The 16,736-nt window shown below is 34.6% G+C and overlaps 1 protein-coding gene and 1 long non-coding RNA gene across 6 annotated transcripts; one reads left to right on the top strand and one right to left on the bottom strand.

Annotated features, from left to right (window-relative positions):
• The first annotated feature begins 319 nt into the window (after positions 1–319).
• On the top strand, positions 320–16,258 carry LOC120454839. Of its 5 annotated transcripts, none has more exons than XM_039640325.1 (8): positions 320–456; positions 1,184–1,324; positions 3,101–3,229; positions 3,817–4,058; positions 4,112–4,228; positions 12,744–13,154; positions 13,213–13,621; positions 13,989–16,258. In XM_039640325.1, the coding sequence occupies exons 3-8, from the start codon at positions 3,209–3,211 to the stop codon at positions 14,259–14,261; spliced, it is 1,473 nt and encodes a 490-aa protein (XP_039496259.1). In that variant the 5' UTR covers positions 320–456; positions 1,184–1,324; positions 3,101–3,208; the 3' UTR covers positions 14,262–16,258. The 5 variants fall into 5 exon arrangements, with proteins under 5 accessions (XP_039496259.1, XP_039496258.1, XP_039496260.1 ...); XM_039640324.2 differs by having other exon boundaries at positions 323–456; positions 1,181–1,324; XM_039640326.2 differs by lacking the exon at positions 3,101–3,229 and having other exon boundaries at positions 323–456; positions 1,181–1,324.
• Positions 4,266–9,202, bottom strand: LOC120454841. The gene is made up of 3 exons (XR_005616673.1): positions 8,038–9,202; positions 5,854–7,957; positions 4,266–5,779 (listed from the first exon to the last, which is right to left on the bottom strand). It is a non-coding gene; the product is annotated as an uncharacterized LOC120454841 (long non-coding RNA).
• Positions 16,259–16,736: the final 478 nt, after the last annotated feature.

Below are 16,736 nucleotides of genomic sequence, written 5' to 3'. Positions count from 1 at the left end.
ATATACATATATAATTTTTATATTTTTTGAGCTATCGAACGCTTTCGATACACCGTCGCGTCTGCTAAGAAATGAACCTTAATTTTTAAAAATTTGCCTCCTTTTCTTTGCTGTTGGTTTGTAAGCAAAGAAAAGCTTACAAAACGTCATAACTCGAGTTAAGTGTGAAAAAACATTGGTGGTTTTTTTCAGAATCGATAGGAAGCTAACCTGCTACCTTTGTTGTTGTAATAAAATAATATCGTAAAGCTTTAAGCTTTTTGTTAAGTCTTTAAGCTTCTTTTCCGGCCACTGAAAACTGAAAAGAGGTCTACAAAACTTGCGCACGCGTGATTTTAGGATGCAAATCGCATTCGACATAAGCCAACTCTTACTTAGTCACATTTCCGCGGAGTGTTGTAGACATCATAGAAAAAAGTATTTATTACAGGTGCACGGTATAATTTTTCAAGCAAAGTGCGTTTGCAAGGCTTTACGGTCCATTATTTATGATTTATATTTTTAATTTGTGAATAAATATTCCAAAATCCTAACTATTAATTAAACTTTTTGTTAATTTATTTTATATAAAGAAACAAATTATATAATTAATATTTATTATTGATATTTCTTGTTTGAAATACATTTTTAAACAGTCGAGTTTCTCAAATAATAATATTTAAGTTCTTTATAGAGCTTTAGCGCCGTAGTGAATATCTTCCTGCGCATGACTTAAATTTATATACATGTATTTTTTAAAGAAAACTGTGTATATAGGTACGAAAGCATATACGATTCATTCATAAAATACTTATACAGTTTTCTACAACTTCTCAAAACACAAAAAAAAACTTTATAAACTTAAAAAATTTTATATAAAGGTAAAATATACATATGTATAATTATTTGAATGTTGTAACAAATCGGGATTTGACGATTTGTTACTATCTACATATCTTCATATTCATATCTTTAAACAAAATTTCGTGCTTTTGGGTTGTATGCAGTTTTCTGTAATTTTTAATAATAATAAAGTGTACAAATGAATGATTAATATTATAATATTCATAGAGGTATTTGTAAAAGGTAAAATAAATAATAAAAAAATAAATTTGTGATCAGAAATCCGAGCTTTAAAGATTACTGAATTACCTCAACTCCGTATCTATCTAAGTTATTTTCGAAATACGCTATTTTTCAGCAGGATGACACTTGACTTGTGGATATTCTATAAAACATGCAGGCATCTAAAGTGCATTCGTTTTTTTTGTTCTGGGACGAAGAAACACATCTTTCTAAAAATGCATAATTGCCCGATTGGAAATGATCAAATATGCCGGAAAAAGTAAATTAAACATTTTTGCGAAAACACGAGCAATTGCACATTTTTAAAGCTAGTTGCACCATTAAATAAGTTTTCACAGAGCACCATGCACTTTAAATTGCACATAAATAACATTTGTTTCCAAAAAGTTGCGTTGCTATTGTATGTAAATAAATTAATGACATAATTATTAAGTCTACCAATAAACCTATAATCTTGATTATTAGGTAGATAATTTTAAACAATTTCAACTGTTATAAGGGATTAAATGCGTTGCAATAGAAATATATAGTTCATTTGGATATTTAAGTTAGATTTAGTCAAGCGGATTCCAAGTATTTTATTTAACTTCCAAAGTGCACCAGACATAAGCGGGCATCATGTGAAAAGACTTTTAGTTTAAGACTTCAAATTGGCAGTAAATGATTTCAATGCCATGATGTACCGTAATAGTAGTTTTCAGTCTTTATTTACATTTAATTAAAAAACTATAACTTTCTACGTCAATCTATAAAAATGTTTTATATAAAAGTAACAAAAAAACAAGCAAGTGTTAATCATTCCTAAAAAGATTTTATACATTTGCACCCGGTAAGAATATGTAGGTTTTTTATTTTCTTGCGACAGTTAGTTTTTAGTTTCTCAAATAGAAAAGAATATCGATTAGAGCGCTAAAACCATAGACATATATGTGATTCGATAGTTACCTCTGGTAGCAAAATTATGATTTGTAAACGCGCGGATTCAATGCTAAAAAAAATCTACTTTCCTTATAATACTCCGATATAAAAGAATAAAAGGGTTTACTAGATTCGTTCAAAAGTAAATACAAAGAAGAGTTTCCGGTTACGCTGAGCAAGCTTTAGTTAGACGGCTGAATCAAATTTCTATTTATTATACCCGTTACTCGTAGAGTGGGAGCGTACTCTAGATTCGTTGAAAAGTATAACAGGCAGAAAGATGCGTTTCCGATCATATAAAGTATACATATATTCTTGATCAGGATCAATAGCCGAGTCGATCTGGCCATGTCCGTCCCGCAAACTGCTCAAAACTGCTACGCCCACACTTTTGAAAAATGTTTTGATATTTTTTCTTTTTTTATTAATCTTGCAAATTTCTATCGATTTGCAAAAAAAAACCACACTTTTAAAAAATGTATAGATTTTTTTATAAGTATAGTAACTGCGACGCCCACACTTTTGAAAAATCGTTTTATATTTTTTCACATTTTTGTTAGTCTTGTAAATTTCTCTCGATTTTCCAAAAATCTTTATGTAACACCTGCCACTTTCCCTGATTTTCCTTTATTCAGCAGTGGAAATGATAGAAAACATTTTTAAGAGATTGTTTCCATAGCTATAAGAATGGATGGGCGAGACAGCTTTTTGACATTGTGGGAGTTCTAATAACGTGGTATATCGATAAAAATATGCAGGACCAATAAAAAAAATAACAAATTTCTTCAGAGTTGTGCTTGGTGAAAGTTTTGCGCGGATTGTGGGCTTCAAATGCCAACATTTCGGAAGAAAGGAAATCGAGGCCTTCAAATCGAGATCGACTAGTGATCCTGATCGAGAGTATATACGTATATTTTATATTGCCGGAAACGCTTCTTTCTACCTTTCATATTTTTCAACGAATTTAAAATTTATTTGTAAGCCACGTAGGTTATGCAGATAATTAAAAAAAAAAGATGAAATGAACTATTTTAGTTTATTTACGATTTTTTCCTTCTGCATGACTTTCAATTAAATAAAAAATATAATCGAAAAATACATTATTTCTTTTCAAAAGTCTCTTCAAACTAGCAGAAACGATCCCACATCTTAACACATATCACTTGGATGCATTAAAATTAGACTATAATATATGGTTCCGGAATTCTAATATAGCAACACCAAAATGCATTGCGGTCGCATATTGGTACGTATATATATATCAGCAAATAATAAACAACATATATACATATTTTATTTCGAATACACCAGGTTTTTCCCCTGCAGAGATTATATCGATTTCAGTCAGAAACACAGTGTAGAGGATATTTGTAGCCAAATATATACACAAGTATATTTAGAAAAATACATCTTAGGATTAAAACAGAGAAAAAGCCCCTTGCAAAAAAGTTACTATTTCAGTAACGAACTATATTTGAAAAACTTATGTATACGAATTCGAATCGATTTATGACCAAAATCAATCAAACTATGCTTTTATTTCTAATATATTGAAACTGTGCCAATGGCATATAAAAATATTGATCAAATTAACTCCGACAGGTTATATTGTCGCAAAACATATATATTATATGTAGTTTATACGCCCACAAACCGCCGAAAACGGTCAAGCCCAGACGTTGGTAATAAATTTTTTTTATTTCTCAATTTCTACCGATATTCCAGAATATGTTGATATTGCTTGTTCGCACTTTCACTAGCCGGGCAACGAGTAGTCGGGGAACTCGACATAAAAGAATAAGCGTAATTTTGGATTCACTTATATAATTGCAGATCAAATATTTACAATTTGATATATTGGTAATTTTGGCCACTATAAGGCTTGGAAACGCAAATTATCATGGATCACGCAGTCGGGAAAGAAATTTAAGTAATAGCAACGGAGTAAAAACTGAAGAAGCATCACATATCGTAAACACCGGTGGCGTAAGAACAGTTGGTGAAGTGTTTGTGCCAAAAACCTTTTCACTTAACTCACAGGAACCAACATGCGAACAGCTTCGCGCCATGTGGATGTAAGTTTTTTTTTTTATTATCTTTCGAAAAATAACCATTTTTTCATGTGTAGTTTTTCAAAAAGGCAATCCCGAGCTGCAGAAATAACTAATGAAATACCAACATACAGGGATCCCTTTACTTATAATGTCTGGGAACCTCTTTTGTTGAACTCTCGAATCCTGGGATCGTAAGTGTTTTTCTTTCTTATACATCTGTTAATTTTAAATTAAAGCAAAGCCCATATCTCTCATAAATTCTTGCATAATTTATCATAATAGCTCTTTTTTAAATGGAACCAACCAGCACTAAAGCAAAACATTCCAATAGTCTGAAGTGTCGACCCTTAAAATGCAATCTATTTTTTATTTCAAAGTCGAAAAGTGCAAAAGCATCTGACAGAATAAAATGAGATCCAATGCTCCGATCAAAACTTATTCCCAAAAAAACATTTTTAAGTCTTTTTCCAAATACATGGGCGATTTTTAGGCGTTAGAGTGGTAAAGACATTTTTCGCATACCGATAGAATCAAGTATCGTATTTTACTCTACGACTAACGGGTATAATACCTAGACGAAATATGTTTAGTTTTATTTTCTTACTAGTGGGCCCTATGCGCTTCGCCGCATGCAGTCTTAAAATTCAATGAAAAATTCCTAGAATTTGTTTTATGAAAGTCATTTATTTTATTGGAAAATTGTTATTTTCAATCCAAAACATTTGGATAAACTATATTTTTCGTTTGTCCATTTGGAGCGAATACAAATAAAGAGTTTGGAATGCCATAGCTGCCCATGAGAAAAACACGGCTCTTCCAAATATAACCCGCATACTTGAAGCGTTTGCCCTTGTGCCTTATTGATGGACATGGCAAATGATAGACGCACTGGGAATTGCAGTCGCTTAAATTCATACGGCATGTCTGTTGGTATCAACGGAATACGCGGTATGAGCACCATTCCTCCATTCGCTATTCCAGTCAATATCGTGGCTTCAATTAAATTCGGCATCAATTTTTTTACAACCAATCTTGCCATTCCACAATTTTGGTGCATTTAAATTCCGTAGTAAAATAATTGATGAGCCGATTTTTAAGTACAAAAATGCGGTGGCATATCAGGCGGTTCTAGGGAATTTGAAAATTCAACTGGATAATTCACTGCATCATCTTCTTTCATTGCGCTATTTAAAGATTTATATGATTTATATGATGTCAGTGCGCCTGGCAATTTTTCTTGAATGTGAAAATTGATTTCATTGACATGTACATTTTTTGGTGACAATATTGCTCGTTCTGTCAACCAATCGTGATTTCTGTGATTTTGAATTATATTTGGAAAAGCGCTTTCTATTAATTCGCCTTTAGATTGTAGAATTGTACAAAAATTTTTTGGCAAAGTGATCAAGCCATTTGTATTTGGAACTTTGCCACTTCCGATTTCTAATAATTGCTTCGAAAACCGTTCTGCAGATTGATCATTAGACATATCGCCACAGGAAATAATACTTCAAGCACGCATTGACCTGATCCGCTAACGTTGCACGTGGAATGACGGGCAATGTTTGTCGGAAATCTCTTGACAAAAATATTAGTGCACCACCAATAATTTGTTGATTGCGACGTAGATCTTGCATTGTTCATTGCATTGTACATTCATCCAATAGAATAATTGCTGCTTGCTGCAAAACTTTTGCCATTGCAGAATTTCTTGATATGTTGCATGTGGGATTGTCAATCACCTGTACGTTCAAAAATAATATAGTAATTACGACTAATGTATTTTAAATAGATCAATCAATGAATACAAACAAACCTGCACATTTAACGGCAATTTTAATGCTGAGTGTGCTGTTCGTCCACCATCCAATAAAGTAGCAAGTGCCAATGCAATTTTTTGTTGTGACCGAATGGCTGCCAAAATCAATAATACCACAAATGTTTTACCAGTACCTCCAGGCGCATCCAAAAAATACAATCCACCAACATCATTTTGTACTTCTTGCATAATGGTATCGTAAAAATGTTTTTGTTGGTCGTTCAATTTGGGTAAATTCCAATTCACAATTCATTGATATTGTACTGTTGTTCACGTTGCAATTCTCGATCAAACAAATCATGCATTGGACGATTCGGTGAAGGCATACCTAATTGACCCAATGCTTTATCTGCCATCGCAAGGCACATATCTTCAATCGATATCAATGCCTCGTTATACATTTCCAATGAGATCAGCAAATCGTGATTTCTGGTGTGATGACGCATTCGATTTAAAAAGTCTTCGGCCATTAAACCTTTATATTTATTCCACAAATCAAGTGGATTCGATGGAAAGCATGTCGATAATATTATGGCATACGTATTTGATGTGGAGAAGAAGAAATCGATGCATCGTTAAGTGTCAAAGCCCAATGTGCATCATTTTCCAACAAATGTAAGTGGTCACATGCTTCGCGATATGTCTGACATAAATGACCATTAACTGTTCGCAAATGTTGAAATGAGCGTGGTCCTACAACGTTTACCAACAACAGTCGCAAAAAAAGCACTCTGCGTTGTTTGGATGAACTGTGTACAACCTTTCCGTAGTGTCTTCATATAAAACGCCTGGATGACCATCAACTGGGGCTCCTCTTTTACGTCGTTGTGTGGTACGTCCGAATACAGCAATGTTCCTGCAAATTCATCACTTTCACACAATTGGAAGAATGCAGTTAATGTTGTTGCTGGTGGCTGTGCCGCTCTCTGCTCCACATTTGAATTAGTAAAATAAACACGTTGTCCATTTTTCAAATGAACAGCCCAAAGAAACAGCAGGATATCGCTCATGCATTGGAAATTAATAAATTCTCCAAAGAGCTTCATTAGTGCTAATGTAACGTCCCATTTGATATTGTGAAATTTTATCATATCTATTGTCACCAGTTACTCCACAAACAGCCATGTCGCTTCTCTTGTTCCCTTGTGTGCGTGCGGTAGCCCTCGTTTTTGCCATTCAATCGAATACATCTAGCAACGCACGTCTCCAAATATTTTAAATTTGACAATCAAATCTATCAATGCCTTTAATTTCTATTGAAATACACGCGTAGTTATATCGTGCCGATCAATTGGTTTTCGACCAACAAATAAATTATCATTTATATCCGCCCACTGTGGATTGCATGTAAATGTTATAAACAAGTCTGGTCGACCATATTTGCGAACGTATGATGACATGACATTGCATCTTGCGTGTATTCATGCATGTGGCGCGGACTGCCGACATACATATGTGGATGGTAATATTGTTAAACGTCCGATATCATTTGCATTACCATCATTCACTATTGCATCTCGCAAATGTATATATTCTTCCGATCGTAAATTTGCTTGATTGCATCGAAGGTAATTCAGACGTTCTATTTTTGCGTACATGTCAACAGGGTGCCCCCGTTTTTTAGCAGGTAGTTGCGCTATCCACTACACCACGAGGCCCCACGGTTTGTGGATGTATCATTGGTATATTGATATTATAGGCGGTATCACCTTTCCAGTACAATAATGGATATTGTAATGCATCATAGATGCGGTGAAGCTCTGAAACACGCTGTAATTTCTTCGATGTAGCACGATATCGCGAGATTGAAACTGGTCCCCAACAATTACTGGCTATTGTAATCGATTGTCGGTGCATTAAATCGTCTTGCATGCTCTCCGATGGGTGTTCTATCGGCTTTTATGATGATTTCGTGGTTATCCGATGGCATACGATCGAGAGCGATTTTAAATAATCGAACTGTGTTGAAGAAAAAATGTTTGAAGCTCAGAAACAATTTGTCGCGATTTTCATTTCCAACGAAATAGATTTGTTAGAATTCATGGTCGGTATCAGGAAATGGTAATAATGAGCCAGCGCGGTGGTAAATCTGACCCTGAATCTGTAATATGTGAGACGAAGAAGAAGAGGAGGAGCAGAAAGAAGGAGGATGAAGAAGAAGAAGAAAGAAGAACTAATCACCTTGAACGTCAGCATAAAATTGTCTCTTACAATTTTTGTCGCACCAAAAGAAGCCATTTGAAATGATGCATTGTATTCTTGAATATGAGAACAAAAATTTGTCGACGTTGATACCATTCCAAAAATCAGCGAACGTAGTGGATCGGGTGGAGATTCAAATGTTGGCGATTTCACTTTGCCGTTAGCACAGCACATGCCATCTGTTTCATTTGGAAATTTGGCTGCACCACAATGTGCACATCTCACCGTCAATTCACCAATATGAACTGTAATCAATCGCACTATCGTAACTAAAATCAGCAAGGAGCGTTTGCTGCAAAACACGAACTCCCGCTCGCATTGGCCGATTTCGAGGTGGCTGCCTATCAAGAGATCGATTAGGTGAGTTTCGATTTCGTGCATATCGATCTCTTCTATCTACATTAATTTGCGCTCTTCCTCACTTTGCAATGTTCTATTCGACCTTAAAGTATAAGCATTACGTGTACGGCGACTAATATTAGTACGCCTTGGTCGTGGCATTTTATTTGCTGTATGATGAAATTTAAGGCACGACTAACACTATAAATATATAATGCAAAATACTTACATGGAATACGATTTCCAAATAAAATATCAAATTTAATTTTCAAAAGCACAAAATTGAATGAAACAGATTAGTACTCTAGAACTATATAAAAGAACAATTAGGGGCGAGACAAAGTTCGCCTGGCCCGCGAAGAAATAAAACACCGCCCTAACAACAACACATACAGTAGAGTTCAATTACGAATCTAAAAAAAATTGAATTTAAAAACACTATTAATATATGATGAAAAATACTAACATGGAATACGATTTCCAAATAAAATATCCAATTTGATTTCCAAAAGCACAAAATTGAATGAAAGAGAATAGCACTCTAGAACTAACTGAGCAGAGAAAAATGACACCCTATATTTCAGAAATGTCGCTGCAGCTTAAATCAATGAAATTTTAGATTCAATAAAGTGGTAAGTTGAACTGTGTAAATGATGTGGATCGTGCATTCGAGGTTAAATTCACCCCTTTTCGTCTTCCTCCTCCTCCTTCGTCTTCCACCTCTTCCTTCTTCTTCCTCCTCCTTCTTCTTCCTCCTTCTTCCTTCTTCTTCTGACTTCTTCATGCTCCTTTTTCCTTCTTCCTTCTTCTTCTTCATCCTCCTCCATCTTCTTAATCCTTCTCCTTCTTCTTCCTCCTCCATCTTCTTAATCCTCCTTCTTCTTCCTTCTCCTTCTTCTTCCTTCTCCTTCTTCTTCCTTCTTCGTCTTCCTCCTCTTCTTTTTTCTTCTTCAACCTTTTTTTTCTTCTTCATCCTCTTTCTTCTTCCTCTACCTTTTTCTTCTTCCTTCTTCGTCTTCCTCCTCCTCCTTCTTCTGAAAACCTGCGTGATTGTTGATGCTTTAGTCTTCTTACATTATTGCGTTCGGCTCGTGTATCTTCTAATTGATGAAGAAAAAGGAGGATGAGGATGAGGAAGTCGAAGAAGGTGGAAGTGGTGAGTTTAACCTCAAATGCACGATACACATAATTAACACAGTTCAACTTACCACCTCAAAAACAAATGCCTGCTGTTACAATTTATTTTTGAACCAAATAAAGTTTGTCTCATGAATAAAATAAAACGAAATGAGCAGAGAAGAATGACATCTTATGTTTTAGAAATGGCGCTGCATGTAAAAAACGGGTTTCCGCTTTTCTTTTGACTTTTTTTCAGAATTTTCTTGGCTCTTGTCCTAACGGAGCCCGAGACCTTTCCAACGAATGCAAAACCATTGAAATCGGCTCATCCGTTTTGGAGTTATAATCATTAATGAAACTTGTTCTCAATTTTTATAAATATAGAATATAGATAGATAAATGACCGGATTTTGAGTCTTTAAACATAAATTTAATTGTATGATACTTAATAGATTTTGGCAGAGTTATCTTCTATTACAGAGTGGTGGATGTCCAGGACAACCGACGAGAGCCACTCCTCTCTAGTGGTATTCCTTGCTGCCTTCTTGCCTTGCTGCTTCTATTGCCTTCAAAGCGATCTCCTTTGCCATTGCGGTTGCATCCAAGGTAGATCTCGCTTTTCTATAGCCAAAGGAAAGCATTGAAAAGAGGTATCCCGCAGTGGAGTCTTGCCCATGGGCCCAGCCTTGGTATTTTTAAGCGCTTTGGAAAAATACCTTTCATGAGGCACTGAATAATGCTTTTTCGTCGCCATGTCCCTGGCGACCTTGCAGCAAAATTATCGGCGATGCGGCTACTGGAGCCGCGTGCACAAGCTGCGTACCTAAAGGCTCTAATGGAAACAAATTATCCACTTTCGCCGTCATCTTCATTATGATACCGTTATGTTAATTTTTTAACGACCATATTGTAGACTGAACCGTATTGGTCCTGCTCACATGAATCACACAGTTCCTGGAATTATATCCTCTTTGACACCATATTGAGTCTTTCATTTTCCGCGTATTCTTGTCTCAAGAGCTCGTTATAGGGGAGGCCTTGTTCCCTTTGTTGTCGCCGTCTTGACCGTAGGCCAGTAGTCTAGTTCCCTATGGCGATGGGAAATGCTCGAGTGACACTTTTCGCGCTGTCCGCTGCGTTAAAGCGTCTTTGCGGTGGTGGGAGTGGTTGCTTATGATATCGCAAGATTTTCGTGATCCCTTGCCGTGTACATATCGATGCAAGACAACTGGGCTTACTGGAATAACGAGCCGCTGCAGGAGGGGAGTGACCAGCTGTACTAAAAGTAGGCTCCGATCCCGTATTTAGAAGAGCGAGTTCAAGCTACGCAAAGACTTCTTGGAGGGTTCGCCCTCTTGCGTTCGTGTGGACTAAACCTCATTCTTCTATCCAGTCGTTAAAGTCCCTAGCTATGACTACGTTCCGGTTTCCCTTTGCTTCATTTGCCAGCTCATCTAAGATTGCTCAAAATTCCTGGAATTCCGCGGTGGTAGGTAGCAACTGTAAAAGCACAAGCCACCAACCACCCCCCGAACGAAGAAGGAGCCGATGTGCATGTTTCCTGAAAAGACTAACCCATTCGTCAGGTTAAGTGGTTAAGGTTTATCGACAGGAATAGCAAAATTTTTATTATCGGGTAGTTTTTGGAGTTCATCAGGGATTTTTGTTTTAGTACTTATAAGTCTCTTCTATCTTCTAGCTGGTCTGGGCGTGCTTCGTAAAGGATATTGTCGATAGGTAAAGTTCTGTTTATTGTTGCATTTACTTTTCATAGTGTTGTTTGTGGTTAATATCCGTTGGTTGGGCTAGAGAGGCATTTTATTAATTGAATGTTTGAGGCTGTGTGTGAGTAGTTTAATTTGCGGTGTAGTATTTGTAGTTAAAATGTCCCTCCGCATGAGCGTCAGATTTTATCAAGTTTGTTTTTTTGTTTTGATTTTTTTTTTCTCTTTATTATTTGCTTTGCCAATTTCTATATCTATTGTCTATATTTCAATATCTATATCCTAAAAGAAAAGTGTAAATTTCTCGTCCGCACTCCCACTATCCGAGTGACGAGTTTCTGATAACCGAGGAACTCGAAAATAACTCTTCCTATAGTTATACCCGTTACTAGTAGAGTAAAAGGGTATACTAGAGTCGTTGAAAAGTATGTAACAGGCAGAAGGAAGCGTTTCCGACCATATTAAGTATATATATTCTTGATCAGACCCCATAGCGGGGTCGAACTGGCCTCGATCTCAGGAACTTTTTAAGCTAGAATGTTGAGAGTAAGCATGCAGCTTCCAGAGACATAGACGCAGCGCTAGTTTTTTCCACGAACACAAGCCGCCCAAAACTGCCACGCCTACACACTTGGGGAATCTTTTGATTTTTTTAAATATTTTTTGTATATGTCTTGTAAATTTCTATCGACTTGCCATAATGTTTTTGCTTTTTAAATTTGTTCTAATTTTTTATTAATTTATGCGTTCCCCAGTTTCTACCGATATTCCAGAAAATGCTCAAATTTCTCGTTCGCACATTACCTGAGTAAGGGGTATCTGACAGTCGGGGAACTCGACTATAGCATTTTCTCTTGTTTTAACGGACTGAAAATGCATGTATGTGTCTTAGTGTGTTGATTAAGCGTCGGATGCTACTTCAGAATGTTTTGTTTTTGTGTTAGTCTGAATGAAGCGTTTGCTTTTTTGTACTTAACGTATTTTTAGTAGATATTTATATTTTTTTGGCTCGTTCCATTTACATATTTATTTTGTCATTTCTCAACTAGTCAAGACTGTGAGATTTTTTTTGTAAAATCTGTTTGGAGTATTGACATAAGACCGCTAGAGACGATAATTTTGTGAATTGTTGCAGCTTGATTATGCTTGGTGGTCTTTGTGAGAAGTATTCTTCGGCAAGTTTGCTGAATTTTTCGCTGTTTTCTTTATTAGTTATGAATATGGGTTAGTGTGTGGCAGGTTGTGGATTATGGGAGATGGATCGCAGCCAAAGAATTTCTCTTCTGCGTCCTATGTGCTGTCTAAGTGTAGTATTGGGCTGCTGAAAGTAAGTTGATCATAAGTCGCGTTCACTACCATGCCCAGTTTTTACAATTTTTTGATAACTTACAGATTTCACAAAAAAGTCCGAGCAACGATGCATAACTAATATTTTGAGCACGAATATTAAAATGTATAATTTATTCTATATAATTTATTATTATTTTATTAAATTCGTTTTAGATTAAGGATGAGCGCAAGGGAAAGAGCCAGGTCGCCTGTTTTTGGCCGTGTTCTCAATCGAGAGCCAACTGCACCACATCGTATTCCATTTGAGAATCATCAAAGATTGGGTGAATTTGGATCAAGCGCTTCTGGTTTAAGTCACTCTCGTTATTATGGCGCGGAAACGCGACCACAATCAGGAACTTCTTCCTCAATTCGTAGGTCTAGCAAAAATCGGTATATGGGAATCCCAAATATTAACGGAAATAATCCAAAAGAAAGTAAAAATTCAGTTGCTATACAAGGCAGCTTTCAGAAGCTTAAAGAGCTTATTTGGACTGAAAGAGCAAAAGAATTAATAGAGCAACGTCGAGATGAGGAAATGGCAGCGCGTTCTGCTGCCCTTAAAGAAATTGCAAACGGAAAAAAGTATGTACACTAATAAAAATAAATAGATACTATTCATTAACACATTCCAAAAAAACAGCTTACTTTCAGATTATCACCATCAAGCTGGCAGCTTATCTGATTCTCCATTAATGGATGAAAATCGAAGTCCTGAAGAAAATAGATACCACGATAGTGACGTCAATCAGAAGTCAATTCTAAATGAGCAAAATTTTCAAAGTAATAAAAATAGCCCTAGATCTGGATTCAGAGCAACTTCACGTCGCATTGGAAATTCCCCTTCTTACAATAATAAAGAGATTCAAGCTAATAAGGAACTTAAAAGCTTGTTTTCTGGAAGTAATAGAGCTGCCCGCCTGAAAATTCCAGCAACTGAGTTTATATCAGATGATTCCACCGAAAGTGATCCTTCCGTTGTTGGAATCCCACGAACATACCCAATACGAAAATCACACTTCAGAGAGAGAAATCGATCACTTCTAAAAGAGGTAAGCCGTTAGAGTTATGATTTTATGTATAATAAAAAAGAAAGCTACGAAAGCTAAAATGCTTTAGTGGAGTAAACTAGAAAAGACAAAAAGTATGTATCAAATAGAAGGAACCGTTTGAAATCTATGTCGTAGATTTATGTACCTAATATCAGGATCACTTGCCGAGTCGATTTTGCCCTGACCGTCTATAAGAGGTAACTGGGTAGCTGGCCGAGTATACGCCAACAAAGAAAAGTAAATAAAACTAAACAAAATCCAATTCACATGTTTACGAAATCTGTAAGCACTGGGCCACCCTTATAAATTTATCCCATAGACTAGCATGCCTAAATAAAATCTAATCATGATACTTTTTACATTAAAGCCGCAAATAAATGGTAATTTTCATCGCTTTTTGAGAGAATTACCACCGACATGGTCATCCAACATGTCTACACCAGAAATAGAAAGCAGTAACTTTTTATCTAACGAAAACTTGTTAGCAAACCAACTGGATATATTTGAACATCAAAATAAACCGAAAGATTATAGCTATTTGACATCTTTACAAAACAACGATCAATTAAAACTGTTAAGTGAACAAAAAAGAGCAGCTGATAGATTTGATCTTGGATTATATGAGTACGATAATTATTAAAGAGTCTGTGGTACATCCCTAGTCGCTAAATGTTTGTGAATTAAATCAGTCTCATTATTAAACATTTAAATTACACCTTAAAAAATCTGAATTGTAAATACGGGCAATTGTTAATGTAAATGCCTACAAGACATTATATAAATTTTTAATCCTTTTGAAAATTACTAATTTGCAAGGAATTTAAATACCTTCAAATTGGTTCTAGCATGGTATTAAAAGTGGAGTATTTAATAAATATAATATGCTACAAGTATACAATATAAAAAAAAAATACTCTTCACATATCGGAAAGTATTGTCAAGAAGTTAATTTGTGTCTCCCTAATTTTAAATAAGCATTGAGCGAATTTAATTTTGGTCGACTATTTCGTGTTATATCTAAATGGAAAAACTTTTAAAAGTCAAAATTATTTTTTTTTTAAACAATAGGAAATGCTAATATAAACAATTATGGCGAACATGACGATAATTCGATTAAAAGGGCAACTGACTGTCAACAGTGTAGAAACTTTAGTCATTAGCCATGCATATATTTTTCGAGATCAAGCATGTTGACGAATCAAGTAATGTTACGTTTGGAATTCACAAAACAAAATGCTTCCAATCAATAACAATCAAATGCAAAAAGCATATTATCGGCGTAGTCACTCAATATCTACTCCGAATTTTGAAAAACACATTTAACAAATAAAATAAAAAAACACCTGCACGGAAGTACCTACTTTAAAATTATGTAAAACAAGAGTTTACTATTCATTAACTATAAACATATCACGATCAATAAGTAGGTTTTACTTTTGAAATACATATAGAAATAAATAATATATGTATTACCGACCTGAAGCTCAATCCAGATGCCATTTGAATTCCTGTTCGCGAACTTAAAACGTATTGATAAACTAACGATCTGTATTCAAGTGCAGCATTACACTATTGTAACCAAGAAATCATTAATACGGCATTGTGCGCAAAACATAAATGTACATCCATACCTGTCGTTATATATGTACATATAATTAATATAAAATATAATATAATAATAATTATTATACTCAATTTTTAATCTCGTGCCAACAATCGTTAATTATAATGTAGAAAACAGATAACTTATCTAGTATGATGCTCATTAAATTATTTAATCAACAGTTTTAGAATATTGATTTTAGTTTGGCTGGTAAAAAATTTTTATGCAAAAATACATGTAAAATGTAACATATCGAACTATGTATTATACAACCTATTAATAACTAAACATGTTCTTTATTGGTCAGAGAGTGTTTAGATCAAAGCACGTATCAGAGCTATTCATTCCGTCATCCCACTCATAGTATTTGAAAGAATGCTTGCGTTCACAAGCACAACCTACATAATATGAGTTATTAAGGCTAACACTGTTTAATTCATACGAATCATTTTAAAACATCATGGCTAATAGAATGGTAAACAGAACGGTGATTTTATTTTTAAGGTATTTTTTTTAATTCAGAAATTTTAAATTCATTTTAGATGTTTTAAAAATTATACCAAAGTAAAAAGGTTCTGATTTTCTGATACAGTTTGACCCCCTGAATTAGGAAATTACATTTTAAAAATTTACTTTATGATTTGTATTTTAATGTTTATATATTTTGTAAACTAAGCATCATGAATTCTGTATGCCATAAAAAATATCGTCGCTAAACATTGATTGAATGGAGGTGGTAAACGCATGATGTATTAAACTAAACATGTACGTGCTTGTAGTGCTTTTATAAAATACATAGAAAATTTAATTTTAAGTCCCTTGACAATAAATTAGAATATTGTAATATACAATATAAGGAAATCAGACAATAGGATGCTTTTTATCAGTAAAAGAAAAATTGACAAGTATAAGTCCGAAATTAAATATCATCAAAAAGTCCTAAAGTTGTCTACGCATGGTTGGGGTTTTTTATATTAAAATCAAAATATAAAGAAACAATAAAGAAATAATTAATTTAGGAAACACGTTTATTGTAAAATATGATGTACATTATAAAATGTAACAATATAATAAAAATTATATAGTAATTCAAGATGTATCATGTTTTTCTGGAAACTTTTTTTGTTATGAAAGAGGGTCATTTAAATTCGGTAGGAAGTCACGCTTACTACGCTGCTCATCTATTTCCATGCGCATTAGGAAAAAAAATATAATTTATGGTTGATTTTACTAAATTAGTTTGTTTACTAATTATTATTATCGGTCCCTGGCCTTAGTCTGGTTGAAAGAAATAACTATCCTTTAATATAACAGAGCTATTAAATTCTTTCTGTACTAAGATACAAAGTTGTTATAGGCTTCAGTGATAGACTAGGGTCCTGTATTTCCACAATTCAACAATGTTTAAAACCATTATAGAGCAAAATCATTTAGCAGTTCTCAGCACAGATAGCTGATTTCGTTCACATTGTTTTATTAAGTGTCAAGAACCTAGCGGTGCCATATTGTTCG

This window comes from Drosophila santomea, chromosome 4 (genome assembly GCF_016746245.2).
Source record: "Drosophila santomea strain STO CAGO 1482 chromosome 4, Prin_Dsan_1.1, whole genome shotgun sequence".
NCBI lineage: Eukaryota > Metazoa > Arthropoda > Insecta > Diptera > Drosophilidae > Drosophila > Drosophila santomea.
Note: the sequence above shows the minus strand (reverse complement) of the source record. Positions and strands in the feature narration are given on the sequence as shown.

What these genes read in the sequence shown, in the direction of transcription:
- LOC120454839 (XM_039640325.1), top strand. Translation starts at nt 3,209, where the DNA reads ATGCATTGCGGTCGCATATTG. An exon ending in CAGCTTCGCGCCATGTGGAT is followed by an intron (nt 4,059 to 4,111) that starts GTAAGTTTTTTT and finishes TTTCATGTGTAG; the next exon opens with TTTTTCAAAAAGGCAATCCC. An exon ending in ATCGATCACTTCTAAAAGAG is followed by an intron (nt 13,622 to 13,988) that starts GTAAGCCGTTAG and finishes TTTACATTAAAG; the next exon opens with CCGCAAATAAATGGTAATTT.